This window comes from Maylandia zebra, linkage group LG3 (assembly GCF_041146795.1).
Source record: "Maylandia zebra isolate NMK-2024a linkage group LG3, Mzebra_GT3a, whole genome shotgun sequence".
Classification (NCBI taxonomy): Eukaryota; Metazoa; Chordata; class Actinopteri; order Cichliformes; family Cichlidae; genus Maylandia; species Maylandia zebra.
The window spans coordinates 39,678,115-39,697,616 of record NC_135169.1 but is presented as its reverse complement, the minus strand read 5'-3'; the positions used below and the strand labels follow the sequence as shown (position 1 = coordinate 39,697,616).

The 19,502-nt window shown below is 41.9% G+C and overlaps 1 protein-coding gene across 1 annotated transcript in view; it reads left to right on the top strand.

Annotated features, from left to right (window-relative positions):
* The window catches only part of LOC101476448 (phospholipid-transporting ATPase ABCA1), a 195,967-nt gene that overhangs the window by 142,750 nt on the left and 33,715 nt on the right, over positions 1-19,502 (top strand). The window contains exons 40-42 of the mRNA XM_004554498.4: positions 4,902-5,025; positions 8,115-8,244; positions 8,643-8,763. Coding sequence (XP_004554555.3) covers positions 4,902-5,025; positions 8,115-8,244; positions 8,643-8,763 — 375 coding nt within the window. The remainder of the gene's footprint in view (positions 1-4,901; positions 5,026-8,114; positions 8,245-8,642; positions 8,764-19,502) is intronic.

The following is a 19,502-nucleotide window of genomic DNA, read 5'->3' as shown; positions in this document are numbered from 1 at the left end:
TTGTACTGTTTTATTAGAATTTAAATAAATTACGTAAAAAAGAAAATATCTGAATACGCAATGTGTGCAAACAGCCAGGACTCAGACAGAACAATCTCAAGTTTTTTAAACGATTTCTCTACTTTTCTGACATCTTTCTCGTTTGTTCTCTGATCTGAATACGTCCAAACACATTTGCAGCCTTAATTGTTATTTGCACGATTCCCACGCATCGCCCGCTCTCTCATTTGGTTTTTTCCCACCTCACCACGTATTTTTAGCCTCGTGCTGATCAGTCATCCCTTGTCAACAGACACAAGAGCACGGTGCGGTGCCGAGCTGCGTTTGCATCTGACGCTTCATCAGAATGTCTCCCACATCCCCGATCTGCCACTTCAGACGCAGCGTAATGTCGTCTCAAAGACTCTTGCCTCTGCGCGGTCTGCCCCCTCCGACACGCCTGCCTGCGACTTGATCTTCTGGCGCCCGCTCCGTGATGGCATGGGATGTTTCCTGTCTCCTAACGAGGCGGCCTCATTTGCATCGTGATTTCATTATCGCCGACATTCATCATCAATTTGTATTTTTCACGAGCGCGTCTCTCCTCCAAGAAAGTCACTGTGGTCATTTTGTTGTGTCTGCATTCTCTTTATTTATTGATGCGACGTTAGCGGAGCGTATTACTCATAAAGGGCGCCATTCCCGATAATTTAATGGACAGCGCTTTGCCCACGGGCCGGTGTAAAGGGACGGATTTACTGCCCATTTCGCTCGATTGAGGCATTAGGAGCAGCGTGTTTCTCTGAGACTCGATGGGGACGGAGGTCCGAGATAATTCTGCTAATCTGACCCGATTTCGCCGCCGATAAGAGTCTGACGGGTCAACATCAATCAACTCACATGTTACAGCTCTCCAGGTTTCCATGTCTCCCCCAGTTCAGAGCTGATATCTCCCCGGAACAGACTCTTCACAAACTAGCTAGCGCAGATATGACAGTGCCCCGACGTGCTCCAGTTCAACAGAAACGGCAGATCCTGCACATGACAGCTCTATCCAGCCTTCTCCTCTCGCAGCTTCTGCGATTTCAAAGCTGCGCCTCATCACTTTCAGGCTCCTCTGCGGCGGCGGCGGCGATATTTAAACAGTGTCGCTCAAAAGCAAAGCTTCCGGCTTTCAGTCTGTTTTCTCTTTTCAAGCACTGGGTGAATCTAGATCCCTTTTGGGCATAGCACCATTTTTCCAGGGGGAGAAAATGGGAAGAAGGGAAAAAAAATAAGAGTAGCAGAGTGGGAAAGCAGCGCTGCAGTATTATAGACTTGGTGCCCTAGTTTTGTCTTGAGACCAATGGGAGATTTTCTTTCCCTCAGGACTGTCCAACTCCCTGTGGATTGCATCAATCCCAGCCTGCCTTGTACGCTTGAAGCGCTGTCTGAGTCAATACTTCCACCACGTGCCTCTAAGAGATAACCGCAGGCACCCATAGATTTTTCCAGGATAAATGTATCGGTGTGGCGGCGTGGCCAGGTACCGCTTACCTCATGTAGTGTAATTGGAGTACATTGTTTTAAGTCCAGAAGAATTTATCGACGCTGTGTTTAAAACAGGCAAAGGTTTAATGTAGTCGATTGCTCACGACAGAACTCCTACAGTATCTCAAAACCACAGGAATATCATCTCTTGAAAAATGTCTTCCCCAGCTGTTTGAGCCATACATCCTCTGCTTGTCTGCTTTCATTGTGATTCGCAGCATTATGAATGAAGCCACGCTGTGGGAATAAGCACGTGTAGGGATATGGGTCAGATAAGCACAGCGCAGACAATACCACCTTTAAAAACCATTTGAAAATGATTTATGGGCACATAGCGCAAACACAAGGGGGGAAATTGTCCGGCGTTTTATCTTCTTCGACAAAGAACCTCTTAGATCTCCTTGATGAACACCCAGTCAGGAGGAGATATGTTATTTCATGTATCGATCTCAAATTAGGTCTCGCTGCTTTTTGCATTCCTCTGCCAGATGGATGGGCTGCTCTCTGCCAAGGTCATAGCTGTTGTTTATTTATTTGACTTTCTTATCTCTGTTTAGGCTTAGTGTTGAATGTAAAGAATAGAGGTGCCTTTAGCAAATCCCCCGATGCTTGCATTTGAGTGGTTACATACATTGTGAACATCCTGGGGGATAAAAATATGTTTGCAAACGCCAAGAAAAGAACGTTAGTTTCAACTTTGAGGGTAAACTTGTTTTCTGCTACAGCAAATTGTTGCAGTAAAGTATATCTTTCCTCCATATACTGTCAGTAAAGGCAATCAAGTAATTGGCTAAAGAGAAAATACTAATACGCAAATATAAATTAGTGATTTAAATGATACCATTTAACCATTTTTCTCCTTAGTAAGCAGGGTTCAAGTGTTCAAAAAAATGTAACCAGTAACAAGATGCACCAATTTTTGTTGAATATGCATTGTTATTGCAGCTCTTCTTACCCTCCTGTCCTCAAGCAAATGTATAAGTGTAGATAAAAGAAATGATGAATTGCTGCTGAACATCTAAAGACGTCTAAAGGTTTGCGTCGACATCGTGATCAATGAGACCTTTTCATCACGGTCTTGGATCTGCCCGAGAGAACTAGGCCAGCAAACACTTATTGTAGTGTGTAAGTTTGTAAGTTGGATTGTTGCTCGTCATTTCTTGTTGCGAGAATTATTATACAGTAAAAATCTTAGAGTGTTTTATTACTATTCCATTTTATTTTTATCAATGACAAGGACCTTTCATACAAAGTATCCCCATATAGTCATGGGAAAAAGAAAAGTACACCTATGGTTGTAGATATCCTTTGCGACACATTTTCACTCTGTTGTAGATTCGATTGGAATCTTTGTCCTGCTAAATGATCCAGTTTCAGCCAAGCTTTTGCAGACCGATGGTCTCACATTTGGAAGACATTTGTTTTGCAGTCCTGTGGCTGTAAAACAAGCCCAAATCATCACCCCTCCACCACCGTGCTTCACAGTTTATTCCCCCTCAGTCTCCATTAAGCAGTAATTGGAGAGCCAAACCTCTAAACTCATATAGAAGCAGTGAGGGTGGAGTTTTTGTTAAATGATGAATGGCTGTGTATATGTCATGTTTTGTAGTTCATCCGAGGTTGCATTTGCATGATTTTAAGCCCTGATACATCAAACCTTAGAACTGACACAGAGTGTACTTTCTCTTTAGCATGGCCGCAGATCTTTAGCTATATTTGGAGCTACTGTACACTAGTATCTTTGTCCCCTTTGTGATCAGATTTGTTCCTGGCTCCAATGATCACAGGGATAAGGAGAAGCAGTGAAAGCAAGAGTGCAAAAGCTAGATAGGATCAGTAATACATCTGTCTGCTGAATATGGAAGCAGCATGTGGTTAGCTTAGTATGAAGGCAGGAAGGAGCTAGCTTGAGGACGCCTGTAAGTTACTAAAGCAAGGCAGATATACAGCAGCAGCACCATATGTATTCTTAATGTGCACAGGCTAAATGTGCCCCCACACCTCCTTGGGAGAAAACAAAGTCTTGTCAACAGTTTTATTTATTTATTTATTTTCTTTGTCTGCCTTTCCCCCTCGATCACGGTCTCACTCCCCACCTGCTAATATCTGACAGAGTATGTTGTCTTATTTAAAAAGTGTCATGTTTTACTTGCATTTACACAATAAGCTGACATCCAGTAAAAGTGCAGACTGAAATATCTTTAAATCTGGCTTTTTATTAAGGCTGGCAGACTCATAAGGCCTCACACTCGCATTGTAACTGCCAATTGAAAGCTTAGTCACTGAAACTAATTTCACAGAGCTGTTACACGCATGCATGAATAAATTCTGTGACAATAATGGCCATCATTTGGAAATCTTGCACACAGCTTTAACAAATCGCACCTCTGCTGCCGCCCCACCCAATCTCGCAGGCTCGCCCAGAAAACAGAAATGATGAATTTGTAGTCTCTATCCATGTATGCAAGAGCTTTGAAGACTATGCAGCAATAGAGCACTATGCATAATGCATGAACTCGGTTGTGAAGCCACAGTAATATGTTGCCCTTTTGCTCTGCCTTCTCCTGTTTTACCCCCTCTCCTGTACTTCCTTCCTCGCTTGTGCCAGTCCGTTACAGCCTGGTCCGCTGTGTCTTAATTGAATTAATTGTTGCTTTTGTACTTTATTAAGCTGTCAGTGTTCTAACCACCGGCAGGTCAACTGTGGAGAGAAAGGAACTGTACAATTTGAGAAAGGAAAAAAAGTTGTTTTGTGGAAATACGCTGTCAAGATAAGACTTTATTTCTGCCTATGCCTTGTGAAACACTGAAACAATATGCTTTGGGTTTGTGTTTCTGTCTTTTTGTTGTTGTGGTGGTATGCTTTATCAGAAGAACCAAAAGAAGACAGAGTACCTGTGCTTTTCTTCCTCCCACCTGTGACTCTTTGGTGTCTGGGTGTTTCCTTTAGCTTTAGTTATGATTTTAAGGATGAGCATCTGCTTCCCTGAGCATCAACTCATCTGTTTGTGTTTGCACATACTGAGCTCTACTGTACGTGCTCCTCCCCAGAGATCACACGGTACGTTCCCTTACGTCTCCTAAATTCCAGCATCGAGAAGGTAGATGAACCTTGATGCACCGAGTTCCCTCAGCATGCTATTTGGTGCACCGCAATACACCCGCGCTCAGCGTGCAAGCACAGCGCAGGATGTTTGCTAATTATGTGCACTTGCATCAGGGAGCTTCAAGCTATTTTCCAAAGCTCTCACTCTGGCTCTGCTGATTCAGGCCTAGAATTGTCAACATATTGAGCTTGTAACTGTGCAATTCCCAGTCAGGGTTTAAATATCCAAAACGTCCTCGTGCCACTAATGTGTATCCTGTGTGTCTGTGTGCATTTTTCTCAACAGAATATCACCCACATCAACAACATAGTGAAGCAGGTGCTGCTGATATTCCCACACTTCTGTCTGGGCAGAGGGCTGATTGACATGGCCAAGAACCAGGCAACGGCCACACTCTTCAGCAACTTTGGTGAGAGGATGATATCATAGTATGGAATACAGAAAGGACTAAACTGTTTCACACAGTAGTGCTAGATTTTAAGATGTGAAATGGGTTCGTGTGTTTTTGGACAGTGACACCACAGTGGTCAATGAAGATGTGATTGAAGGCCAGACGTTCAGGTTTAATTCAAGGGGTTCGGCAATGGTACTGCATTAACAGTTCGGGAATCTTATTTTTATGCAGTCCCTGATTTTTAGTGGCTTAAATTTCATTGTCTTGTGAGGCCTTTTCCCTAGAACTCTAATATGAGGTCCAAAGGGACATAGATGTAAATAAGGGAGGCCATCATTAGGCTGAAACCCCCCCAAAATCCAGCAGAAACACCACAAGGCCCGAAAGACCACAGAAGAAAGTGGATGATCTTTCCATAGTTAAGAAAATTCCCTTCACAAGATCCAGCTAAGTTGAGACCACTCTCAACGAGCTAGGTATGCAATCGTCAAAGTCTACAATCAAGATGCAAACCACTGGTTACACTCGATTGATTGATTAATTAATTGGGGGAAAAAATCCTTTGGACAAATGAAAACAAAATGAATGCGAATGAGGATAATGCGAAGAGAAAACAATAAAGAGAGGAAAGAGCAGCTGACGAGCCGTAGCATACTGTATCATCTGTTAAACGTGGAGGGAACACATGGGCTGAAGTGCACAGGGCTGTACTCTCTGCTCAGATTCAGCCAAATGCTGCAAAACTGCTTCTCAGTGCAAATGGACCAAAACCAACCCGAGAGTTTCACACAGAACAAATGGGATGTTCTTAAGTAGAAAAGTCATTCACTGGATCCCAACCCAACAGAGCATACTGTTTTAGTTACTGAAGGTAAACGTGAATGCAGCAAAGAGCTGCAAACCAGCAGCAACTGAAGGCGGCTGCAGTAAAGGCCTTAGCAGAGCTTCTCAAGGGAGGACACACAGCATGAGTTTGAGACTCAGTATGGAAAGCATTTTCATTGAAATATTAAAAAAAATCTTTATATTTGAAAAGATGCTAGCTTGTACAATTCATTTTGAGGCTCTGAAAATGGGGGATTATGTCTAAAAATGACAGTTAACACCAAATTAAATCTGAAAGCCGGCGCTTCAATCACATCTTATTTGATTTAAAATCCACTGTGATGGCGTACGGAGGCAAAATGACAGAAATTTTGTCCAAGTTAGTGCAAAGTACCCTTAGATTACATCCGGTTAGATTCATTTGGCTCTAAATGGATGTCATCTAAGGGTACTTTGCATAGTAAGCTCAATACTTTACAGCATTTCGGCGAGAGAGAGAAAAAGCATCAGTCTCCTCTTTGGGAAACGCTTGGCAGACATTCCTTTTTAACGGGATAAAATCTGAACCAGACTCAGGTCGGGGCAGCTGTCTTGCCTCCACATGTTGGGGTGAGAGGAGAGCAGAGTGAGAAAAGATGAGTGTTGGAGAAATAACAGGCAATAAACACTGGGCAGGTTGGTAGGGCCAATAACCGCAGATCAGAAACACGAAGACCGTATCTGCAGAAAGGTGAAGGAGAGGGAGCACAGGGAGGGGAAAAAAGACCACAACAGAATAAAAACACAAGTTAGTGACATGTACAGGTAATGCATGGGCAGAGAAAGCTAGCTCAGCGTGTAAAGCGGATTAGCAAAAAAAGAAGAAGAAAAAAAGAGCGCTGGTATATTTATAAAACCCTTTAAAAACATGCTTATCTCACCCCGGTGCCTCAAAGTGCCACCGATTTTACCAGACTCGGTTTCCTCTCACTCAGCAGTCAGCTGCAGCACCTAATTTATCACAGCGGACCGCTTGTATAAATTTCCATCCTGCTCTCCTATACTTTGTGCCTCTTAAAATATTTAGAGCAACTTGCGCCGCAGATTTCTTCCATTTTACTTGCAAACCTCGCCGTTGTCTTTTAGTAAACAACAACAAACGCAACTGCACCGCGTGCTGCTCTGAAAACAGCCAGAATAAATGTTCTGTGGATCTTTGCAACGAAACATTTGCATAACCCGTTTCTGCATCACAGTCGCCCACCACACTGCTCTGTTCTCTGTTACACTGGCAAATGACTGGAGCCTTTAAGTTATTAGAATACCATAAAATATTGCTAGAAATGTACACGCCATCCAAAAATATAATAATAATAGCCCACAAAGGAGCATTTATATGGCCCTGTGTCTCGTATTCCACCCGTTTCTCCACTGATACGATGCTATTTCGTTCTAAACGTTAGTTCTCCAATATTTGACCAGAAACGCACCTCCCTAGTGTCCACTACAGCTGCACACTCTGCATGAGTTAAATTTAGACAGGATAGGGAAAAAAACAGTGTAATGGTGTTTGTGGAGGTGGAGCCAGTATTGAGGAGGTCATCAAGAAGCAAAGAGGCACATGCAAGAGGAAAAAGGGGTCTTATCTGTGGAGAGATGGAGCAGGAAATAGCGGTTTGAGGAATCATTTGCGGCGGCGGTTGGAGAGAAGGAAGAGAAAAGCAATCACAACTTAAAAAGGCTAGTGTGGAAAGGGGCTATTTACCCGAGAATGAGACTGAAAGCTCTTTTCGTTTTTCTTGTCTCCTTTGCACCCCCCACCCCCGCCCCACCCTTGGCCTAAAGGGCTGTAGAAGCCGTGAGGGAGAGGGAAAGAGAGCAGATATGATAATGGTTAGAGTGCTGGGCTGTCAACGGTTTACTTTACTTGCATGTTCATTAGCCAAAAAATACAAATATGGCTTCAACATGAAAAGTACAGGATGTCAGCAATTTCTTCCCATGACATAGGTGACAGCATTTATTTTTTTTATTATTATGCAAAGGCTAAGTGGCTTTTTAAACTGCCGCCTTTCACCAACAAATGCGTCTCAGCAACACCAGCGTCTGACAAAGACACATTTGGCTGTCCGTGAACGAAAACACATCTGCTTATTTCCCTTTTGTTTTGACAGCGTGTCCGTTAACTCATCCTCGGGGCTCGCTGTTAAGGGTTGGAAGTTACTGTGACGTGACACGTGGAAATAATCTGTGTAATTACCTGCTTTTCTCCTGTGTGCGTCTGCTAATTTTCTTATCAGGGGAGGACCGTTTCAAGAACCCGCTGAGCTGGGAAATGGTGGGCAAGAACCTTTGTGCCATGTCCATCCAGGGAATTGTCATGTTTGCCGTTACAATCCTCATCCAGTATAAATTCTTCTGCAAACCAAGGTGACTGTAAGAAACTTTAAAACAAAAAAACAAAAAGAAAAAAACAACTCTTCCTTGTGTTTTGTCAGATAAACAAATCCTCTCCTGTTCGCAGCTGTTAGGATTAGTAATACGCTCTATATTGACTTTATATGAAACATCTGTTGCTCTGCAAATGTGTTTTACCAAATTCAAACCAATTATGTCTTTCTTTCTTTTTTTCCACTCTTTTTTTGTAGTGTTTTGTACTCTAAAAGCGAGGTTGCCATAGGAACTAATGCCCGTGGCTTCATCTATTTATGAAAATTGCAGAGATTGTTTCATTGAGCTTAAACTTTGACCAACATAATTTGTCACACGAGTTCGTGTTAATTTTAATGAAGGGTATTATGCCAACTGTGTTTGACTCTCTCTGCTAGACTTATTTCAGGGAAGTGGCTGCCTGCGGAGGAAGAGGATATCGATGTTGCCAGGGAACGAAGGCGGGTGTATGAAGGCGAAGCCCGGAGCGACCTTCTGAGGATCTGTGACCTCACTAAGGTATCCAGCTTTGGTGCTTTATACATTTTCAGTGAGGTTTTTTCCATTCTGTTCTTGCTCGTACTTGATTTAATTTTGTTCCATCGCCTCTTTGTAAAAAGTGTAATTGTGTTTAAGCCTCATCTTACCAACTGGGGCCTGTATTTTTTTTTCTTTTTGTAATATCTGAGTTGTTTTTTTTTTAAATTGTTCCAATATTTTATCACTTTTGTCAGTCAGTTTGTTCCCCACAAATTTACCCCGCCATGGAGGTTATGTTTTCAGTGTTTGCATGTCATTATTCTGCCTGAAAACATGATAACTCGAAAGGTTTTGAATGAATTCTGATAAAACTTTGTAGGGGTGGAGAGTGGGGTCGTTTTAACAGCCCATTCAAATTTGCCCGACATCCACCGATGTCTTCAAGGTCAACTTAACAATTTATTGGTAGAAAATTAACAAAACGCCTTAAAAATGAGAAACTATGAGTCTTACAAGTGTGCTGTGTTAACCTATAGAAAGTCATGTATAAAGATTCAAAAGTCACGTCACCTGTGACCTCTGATCCTTCCTTCAAGGTCAAAAGATTAATTTGAAGGTCACAGTGGCAATAATGCTTGATCGAGCTATTGAAAACTGTTTCTTACTGCCATTGTTGCATTGACAACATGCAGGCATACAGGGAATGAGGACCAATGACCTCTTTTTCAAAGTCAAATAAGGTCAAACTGTCTTAAAATGTCTTTTATCTTTAAACCTGCTTAAAATTCTCTTGCCTTGTAAAGGTAACGTTTAGTAAATATGATGTCACATTTGAGATGCAGCTGGATCTACTGTATCTGAGAAAGTTGACCTCTGCCACTGATTCTGTTCATAATATTTATGGACAGAATATCTAGGCGCAGCCAAGAAACTCTAGGTGGAGGGCGAAGAGTTTGGGTATCTTGTCTCTGCTTTTTACAGATGATGTGTTTCTTTTGGCTTCATCGAACCGTGATCTCCAGCAGCCTGCACTGAGGCTGTGCAAACAGTGAAGCCAAGAGTGAAGCAGGTGGGATGAGAATTAGCAACTCTAAGTTCAGGGCCGTGGTTCTTAGCTGGAAAAGAGTAGAGTGGCCGCTCTGGGTCAGGAATGAGTTGCTGCCCCAAGTGATGGAGTTTGTCTTGTGCTTTGTTCGTGAGTGGGGAGAGTGGTGTGGGAGATTGGCAGACAGACTGGTGCCGTCTTGGCAGTGATGCTGATATTGTACTGGCCTGTTTTGGTGAAGAGTGAGCTAACCGTGACGGTGAAGCTGTCAATTTACCAATGAAGCTTCATTCCTACCCTCACCTGTGGCCGTGGGCTCTGAGTAGTGACCGAATGAATGAGATCGTGGATTTCAGCAGCGGAAGCAAGTTTCCTCGGGAGGGCATCTGGGCTCGGCCTTACAGGAGCTCGGTCATTCAGAGCAGAGCCGCTACTCCTCTGCATGAAAAGGATCCAGTTGAGATGGTTTAGCCATCTGACCAGGATGCCTCCTGGGAACCTCCTAGGTGAGGTGTTACAGGCTTGTAACGCAGACCCAGGACCTGCTGGAGAGATTAGATCTCTGGAGTTGCTAGTTTTGTGTTTCAATTATTTTATATTGGGGTCAAAATGAGCTTGGTTGGTTTTACAATAACAGGGTACTCATGAAGATTGTACTTGGGATATTGAGTGCAAAGATTTGAACTGAAATGTTGAATAATAAACTCTCAGAATAATAATAATAATGATCTCTCTTTTTCCTTATATGTCATTAATTGCATAACTAATAATACTCAAAGAAGAAATTTGGTTTGATGATGGACCTTCATCCTGTAACCTCTCACCTTTTCTTGCAACCTGATAAATTCACCCTGCCCTCTGCATGTCCTCGGCTTCTTATTTTATGACTTACTGCTATAGATTATGTTAATGTTTACTTTTTTATATGTGGAAAATTGTGTAGTCCACCTACAATACTTTTTGCAACACTCAATACCTATATTTCTGAATCATTATGCATCATTGTACTCAAATACTTTAGTTCACCTGAATATGTGGACGTGTGTGGGCGAAGTTTACTCCCTTCATGTGCTCGAGCAATATTCTTTTCCAGGCCAAATGGGAAAGACAGGTTGGTAGCCTGCAGCTGTGCGCTATCACAAACATCATAAGTGGGCACAAGAACCAAACAAGATTACACTTTTAGAGGTGGAAAGGGTGTGCGCTCCTATGTAGCTCTGGCCCTCCTTCCCTCGGTGTGTGTGAGACTGAGCATACTGTGGCGGTGCGAGCCTCAACACCACCAAGATTAACGTCTCATCCACTGGCAGATGTTCCCTCCCTGCGGGCAGCGTGGCAGCAGGAAGTGTCACCACAGCAGCCTGCTTTGCAGCTCCAGTGCCGACAGCTGGACGATCTAACAGCCTTTTGCTTCTTACCACCTCTCTTCGCTCCTTTACTCCCTCGGTCTGCTCATTCTCACCATGCTTAATCTCTCACTCGTTGCTCACGAAACACAGTTGTGCGCCACACTCCCTAGGGTAATTACTGAACAAAACAGTTGGATGGGTAATGTATTACAAATCATCTTCAAAGGCAAAAAGTTGGGCCGGGTTGTAGGAATGCTAGTTGTTCAGCTAAGAGTTGTAGAGCTAACGTCTTTAAAGTTCTTAAAATCATTGTTGCAAATGTGCCTTTCAAACAGTATGAAAGTATTCACTCGGTTTGGCTGAAATAGTCTGCTGTCGACAAGCACTTCAGTTATTACTCATGTGCACGTTCGCAGTTGACAGCACGTCTACGAGATGAGACACAGTGGCCCATCGCCACACAAACACAGCGGAGCATTGGCAGAAGGCATCAGGATTCTTCCTGCAGTGCCCTCATTGACTCCCTCCACAGCTGTGCCCCATCCATTGGGGGGGTGTAGATAATAAAATGATCAATGAGCACATGGCTTTGGTGGCCATGTGCCACAGGCTGGGTCCTGTCATAAATCTGAGCATGCCTCTGAAGCGATCGACAGGCCATCAATCATCTGTCAGATACCTGCTCCTCCCCTTCCTTATCCTGCTGCACTAAACAGGAGCGTTTTGCTATGCGCCCCACCTGGTAGCCTCCACTTAGCTGCTGCATTAGCGTCGACACCATAATCGATGGAAGTGTGTCCGTCTGTGAGCATTTTCCAGGCCCAGTGCTGTCAGTTTAACCTTCCAGTCACTCACTGAGATGACAGGGAAAGTTTCAAGGAACCTTGTGGCAGCTGTTTGGATTAAGGAGAATGAGTGATGAGTGGCACCTTGGCATACTACAAGTGTGCTAATGTGCTAATGTGTATTGAGGGCATTTAAGTCGTTCAAATGAGACTCCTTTGGCAAGAGCTCTTGGTTTTACATTTAGAGAGGGCGTACATTTGTCTACAAAAACATTTATACATAGATTCAACTGTTCATTAGCCTAAAACCTATTTACCCATTTTTGAGTGATTACCAGACTCGACTTAAGTGATTTTGAGGTTTTTCAGCTTTTTTCCAAAAAGTATATTTTCTGGCAGTTTTCCCTTTCTTAAATTTCATCTTAAAAGGCAAACTAGAGCCTGCTTGTGACTCCATTTGCATCGTGTTAATAATTTAAATTTTTTAGACTCACACCAGTTAATCAGGCATGGCAGTAACTCAGTGCCTTTAAGTCTGTGTAGGTTCTCAGTCATCCAGGTCATTGTAGTCTAAGGCAGTGTTTCCCAACCTTTAGAATAGAATAGAATAGAATAGCTTTTTATTGTCACTGTTACAGGAACAATGAAAGGCAGTTTGGCATTTCTCCATGTGTGTGAAGTCCACAATAGCTTAAGTATTTACACAATAACAGACAAATTGTACATTTACACAAGAAAGATATGTACAAGTTATATATACACCTGCAAACATACACGCACATACATACATATATGCATCCGTACATACATACACATACATATTTCCACATACATGCTTACATCTATATACATACACATACATGCCATCTAACTAGCAGGTGCATTGAGAGTGTGATCAGTGATATTGCACATTGAGTGGGGGGGGGGCTTGTTGGAACTATACTAAATAAGGTTGTAATAAATACAGTTTATAGAGTTACAGTTTTAGGAGCCACGGCACATATTTCACATTAGAAAAATCACACCACACACCACCAAACAAACCTGTCACAAAAAGCATGTTGATCATTTTCCCCCTTGCACCAGGTATAGCAGAATTAGTTCGGTTTGTCCCCAGTATACCTTTTTTGCTTTCTTCTGACCACTACTCATGCTAGGGCCTTCATCGGTGTAGGAATTTTCTCCAGGACCCAGGTCAGATTGACTATTGTTTCTTTTCAAATATTTATCTATCAAATATTTATCTATCAAATATTTATCGCTACGTTGTCTTCTTCGTCTTTATCATCTCTAGTGGAAGAGAATGTCATTATTCAGCCTGTTACTCAAGCTGATCGCTTAGAGTACTAATCAGGTGGAACCAGATAATCTTCCACAGCACACCTGATCATTTCTCACGGCACACCTATGTGCCGCAGCACAGTGGTTGGGAAACACTGGTCTAAGGAGCTTGGAAAGTAAGCGACTGGACTTCTTTAAGTTACTTGAAGAATTTCACCTCTCATCCGAGAAGCTTCTTCAGTTCTAAAACCAAATGGTGCAGAGTCCCAGGTATTTAAACCCTAGTGGGAGCTGTCCGTTAGGAGAGTCAATGACCCACTATTGGTCATGTGCCTCATCACATAAGACAAGGTGTGAAAAATGGCGTGGGTCATTATCATCATTATTTCAAGTAAAACCATGGTGAGACCTTACCTCACCCTATCACGTGACTTATTGAGACCACCTGACACAAGATGTTAGGGGGTTGAGGCGCAGGGAAGGGATCTTTTTAGGCCTCTTTTACTCCTCTTACAAACCAAGCTCATTACCCTCAGTACCTTTAGGCATGTTGGCGTGGTGAAGACAACCAGCTGAAGTTTCAACATAAGCACGAGAATGGGCAAGAAATGCACTGAGGCTACAATTCACCAAAATTGGACTATAGGAGATTGGAAAAATGTTGTGTAATGGTGTGGGGGATATTTTCTTGGCATGCTTTGGGTCTCTTAGTACCAGTTAAGCATTGTTTAAATGTCGCAGTCAACCTGAATGTTCTTGCTGACCATGTCCAGTGGCGGTCCTAGCCTGTTTGGCGCCCTGGGCGAACACTCCCTCTGCTGCCCCCCGTTTCTCGTTTCGCCTCCTCTACTTTTCTCTTTTTTCTAAACTGAGCACCTGATGGCTTTGAACTTTTTTGTCCATCTTCCATTGGTTTTAATTTTGCACTCCAGTATGAACACCCATCCCCCAACCCGAGGATCACCACAACATAACCTAACAGACCTACACCTTAGTTCACAGATTGACCCTGTCTAAGGTGTATTTCTGGGATTTCACACAACCCAGGATTCAAATCATGAATACATAATGGGCTTGGATTTACAACATTATGAATGAAATGTGCTCTATTTGGAAGCAGCCGCCCCCCTCCCCTTTCGACGGGTTGTGTGTGAGACTTTAAATCATCAAACTGTAAATTTTAAATTGTTATTGATCCCTTTACCCCGAGTCCTAAAGTGTATATTTATTTTCTTACTCTTCTTATGTTTATTGTTTGTTTACTTGCACTGCTGTAACTGGAGCCTCGTCATCTCGTCTCTCTATATACTGGACTGTATGTAGCAGACATGACAATAAAGTTTACTTTGACTTCAGCAGCGAGCAGGTGCACCGAGGGCTCTCGCGCTCACTTTATAGAATTTCGAAAAAACATCGGCGCAAATTATAAGTCTGTATCATGATGTCCGGTGTTTTCGTGTTTGTTGGTTTGATTTTATTTTGTTTTATTTTGCAAGTTGGTTATTAGATGCTGCTCCAGCCAGCCAGAGAATCCCCCGCCAAGCAGCAGGCGCACCTCGCAAACGGAGGGTGCCCTTACTCCCAGAAAATGGGCGATAGAAAACCGATCGGTGCCTATGCTATTCCCAATATACGCTGGCATGACGTCGGGGCAGCATGAGTACGAGCAATTTTTTTTTTTTTTTTTACCGATGCCCATGATGCCGCCCCCCACCACGATGCTGCCCCGGGCAACCGCCCGTGTCGCCTGTATCAAAAACCGCTACTGACCAGGTCCATCCCTTTACAAGCCTGTACCATCTTGTGATGGCTGCTTCCAGCAGGATAAAAACCATTTACCAAAGTTCAAATCATCTCAAACTGGCTTCTTAATGAGTTCACTGTCATTTCCAGAAGTTTGTACTTGTTCAAGACGTGAAGAGTGGTGAGATCGAAGGGTACACGTTCTTTTAACAGGGCTGTGAAGGTAAAAGGTGTCAAAAAATGTGAACCTTTGCACTGTGAGTCATGATCTGCAGTACTGTTTAAAAAAAGAAAAAGGACCGTAAGTGTACATGGTTTAGCCGGAAATGCAGCATTTGAAACTCAAGACTTGAGATGTTAAAACCTAAATCTGTATTTTAGCTTTTTAGGTGCCGACATCCTATTTTCAAAGCCGTCTCATCTGATTAAATGTCGGTCTGCTTATCATGACAGCTGCAGCGGTACTCGAGCCAGAGGGGAATTATCCTTTAATTGCCTTCCTCCATACATATATCTCTCGCTTTGATGTAGCTTTAGCACCTAAAACTATCACTGAAAGGTAGTATATGTAATCCAGATTGATAAATACTGAGTGCAGCTGCCAGATGGTGCTGGAAAAATGATGGATCTGTGCTACTCCTGCTTTTATCAGATGCTTTTGATGTGCCAACTGTGTAATAAATGTAATGTCATTGTTTGTCAGACTTAAATGGCAGACTGAAATTCGCATTTACTTCGGATACAAAGTTTTAAAATACCAAGAAATGTAACATTCATACTAACAAAAATTTAGCAACACGTTTTTGTTCCAGTGCAGCTCTCCAATACGAGAACATAACCATGCACAACACTCACAGAGAAGTCTTTTTTCAGCTTTTATGAAACCAAAACAGACACTCTTAACTCAAAAGGGCACAGTGCTGTCCTTGATTTTGAATGCTAAATATCTTAAACTGTCACACTCTCCAGTAAGAACAAAGGCCTTGTCTTGTCTTTCCACATGAGAACAAAGCAACACTGATTCCAAGTCACATTGAAAGCATACACAACCCATATGTAGCCTTCAAAGTAGAAGGGCACCAAAATAAATGCTTAATTTTGTTGGATGTTCATGATTTTTGTTTAGAATTTAACAAAACATTTTCATTTGAAGTAGATGTTTCTATATTTTGCATTTGTCAGAAAAAAGATGAAAGTAAATCTATGGGAAGCCACCTTTTTATTGAAAGTGTAACCACACAGCCTCGACATGATGCTGACTCACAATCCAATTACAAGAAATTTTTTTGTTCTGCATTGTTGAAGATATGATTCTAGTTCTGATTGGAACTTGTGTGGTCAATCAAATGGTCTGTCTTGGTTTGGACAGGCATTGATTGCGATGTGATGTTAAACATTAAATATATATTAAATATACTGGTTATTTTTTTCCTCCCCATACAGCAACAACAATATCTTAAAGCAGGATAACGCCAAAAAAAAGTCTCCTCTGCCTACCCAATTATAATCAAATATTCCACCTACAATTAAAGCTAAAATATGTTAGTTTAGTGAAGCTAACAGACAAACAAAGCAATTATATGGCAAATATAATAGAACAATGCATATCTAAAACACTATATATTACCTTTAGGCATTGGTGGAGTCCTCAGCATAGCATAAAGGAGGTTTAACTAGCCAGAGCTTATATCTAAACCATATGTTAGTTTCAGCAAGTATGCCACCAAAAAATAATACTAAAGTAAGATCACAGCCTATCTAAGATGTTCATATCTATCACTTTACCCACTGGTTTATCTTCATGTCTCACATTTGACATTTTTCTGTTGCTAACGATTCTGCTGGCTAGCTTGGTTAGCCATTCAGTGTTATACTAAGTGGGACACTAATTTTGGCTAGCATAAACAGGCTTAGAAATGTAAATGGTAAATGGCCTGTATTTGTATAGTGCTTTTACTAGTCCCTAAGGACCCCAAAGCGCTTTACACAACCAGTCATCCACCCATTCACACACACATTCACACACTGGTGATGGCAAGCTACATTGTAGCCTCAGCCACCCTGGGGCGCACTGACAGAGGCGAGGCTGCCGGACACTGGCGCCACCGGGCCCTCTGACCACCACCAGTAGGCAATGGGTGAAGTGTCTTGCCCAAGGACAGAACGACCGAGACTGTCCAAGCCAATTACAAGGCGAACTCCGAACTCTTCAGCCACGATCACGATTCAAATGTACTCACTTGAAAAATTGAAGAACAAGTTCCTTTTTGTCTAGATCCAGTAAACCCTGAAAAACATGCTTCCCACCTGTGGCTGAAAACAAGCCATACTTTTAGGTCTTAATAATTTAAACATTAAAAATGTATCAATATTAATCAGTTACTTAGCAGTTCTCTATCCACTGTCTCTCGACACTATTAAATATTTCTTAGCTACAGAAGTATAGAGATAATCTCTTTACTCATTGAAGCCAATTTCTAATATAATATGTTTTCTGCTCTTATTTGTTTGCTTGTTTGTTTGTTTTTTTGACTGGACCATATTTAGACAAGAAGAGAGTTTTAATGATACCGCTGGCTAGCTTGGTTAGCATGTCAGTGTTTTCTAAAGGGGAAGCTAATTTGGCTAGCACAAACAGGCTTAAAAGACATACTCACCAGTGTTGCCAACTCAGCGACTTTGTCGCTATATTTAGCGAGTTTTCAGACCCCCCTAGCGACTTTTTTTCTAAAAAGCGACAAATCTGGCGACTTTTTCTGGTGTTATTGGAGACTTATTTATGACGACTTTTTGACGTGAAAGCGGGTATCACTTTTACTCTCAACAAGCAGCGGGTGCTGCCGTGGGCACCTCGCCTGTTCCAAAGCGCTCACGGGCGGAGGATAGTCCTCCCCCAGCTGCTATCAGGGCAGAAGACGTTCACACCTGTGCGTCCAAACTGCAAATGAATCGCGCATGAGCGAAGCCGCTGCTTTCGCACTGACTGTACCGCAGTCAGTTTTTCTTTTACTGTTATGCTGTTTTGTGGATCACAAGGTTTAAAACTACTTATAAACACACACACACACAAAGTAACTCCACCAGAGTGCCTATTTCGGGTCACTTTTGCCGGTCCAAGCCCGGATAAAGGAGCAAGGTTGGAATTGTGACATTAAAAAGAACAATAATTGCTAAAATAAATTTAATTTGTAGTTCTAAATAAATTCTAAATGCATTTAGGACGTTTTTTACTCACTTTGTCTCTTCCACGATGTTATTTCTCTCTCCAACAACGTAGGTTACAATTATATTAGCATGACCAATTATGCAAATTAGCGACTTCTTGCAACTTTTAGGACAGCCAATAGCGATTTTCCTTAATCAGGAGTTGGCAACACTGATACTCACTTTAGAAACTGAACAACAGGTTCATTATTGTCTACAACCAGTGAACCTGAAAAAAAGGTCTCCGCCTGTAACTCTAACTGGTAACTCAGCTAACCACCCCCAAAGGAAAATATACTTTTAGGTCTTAATAATTAAACAGTAAAAATATATCAGTGTTCACTACTTATTCAGCGTTTCGCTATCTCTTCACACTCTTAATTATTCCTTACCTTTACTCATAGACCTCTGGTTATAATATAACCATGTGTTCTCAATTTGTTTGAAAAAAAAGAGAAAGAAACCAAATTAAGCAAAATTGTTTTTAGGTACAGAAAGCAACCAAAAAGGGTCTGCTGAAGGCTAATTTGCTGACTTTATCTAGCAAAAATTTAATTTGTATTATTTTTTTAATGTGAATTATTAGTTCAAATATATTTTGTGGTTTGGGAATTTTTTTCAGATTTTGAAAGTTTGAGAACAACTGCCTTACAGTTTTTACTAACCAGCAAATTATCTGTATTTCTTTTGTAAAGCTGCTGTAAATCTGTATCATTAGTTTGCTCTCAAGTTTTCATTTTTGGGGAATAAGCCTCAAGTGGCCATTTGAAGAACTGCAGATTTTTACACCTTGACATCAGTTTTGTTTTTCAATCGAGGATGTTGTTGTATGAGCTAAATGCAATTTCACAATTAAGATTCAACCCAAGAACTCCTTGATGCAAGCAGCCGTTCTCCAAAAATGATGAGGTCGTTTAATCTTCCATTTAATTGACAATTTGTGTTGAGCGGTCTTATTAAACTGGGTTTAAGACTTCTTTAACAGAAAAGATGGCGTGCTTTTTCACCAAGGTCGTCACACTGTATTTCGAGGCCAGTGAATGTGGCCGAATGCGCTGTCCATGCATAAAATAAAATGCTGGTCATCTAGTGACAGTGTGTTGATGGTTATTGAGGTTGCTAAAGTGGTACTCAAAGTCAAGACAGATTTGCTCATGAATGTTGTCACTGCAGCCACAAATACTCATTTTTATGTCCTCTCCCTCTCTCCTCTGCGCAAGTGTCTAACTTTTTTTTTAATAGCTTTTCCCATCTGGCTCACTCTAAATGTTGCAAATTATCCCTTCTTGTTAAAATTTGTTTCCTTCGCGTTCTCTCACACTCTCTCTCTCTTTTTTCCACCTGCTTCTTCCATCTCACTTCCTCCCTGCT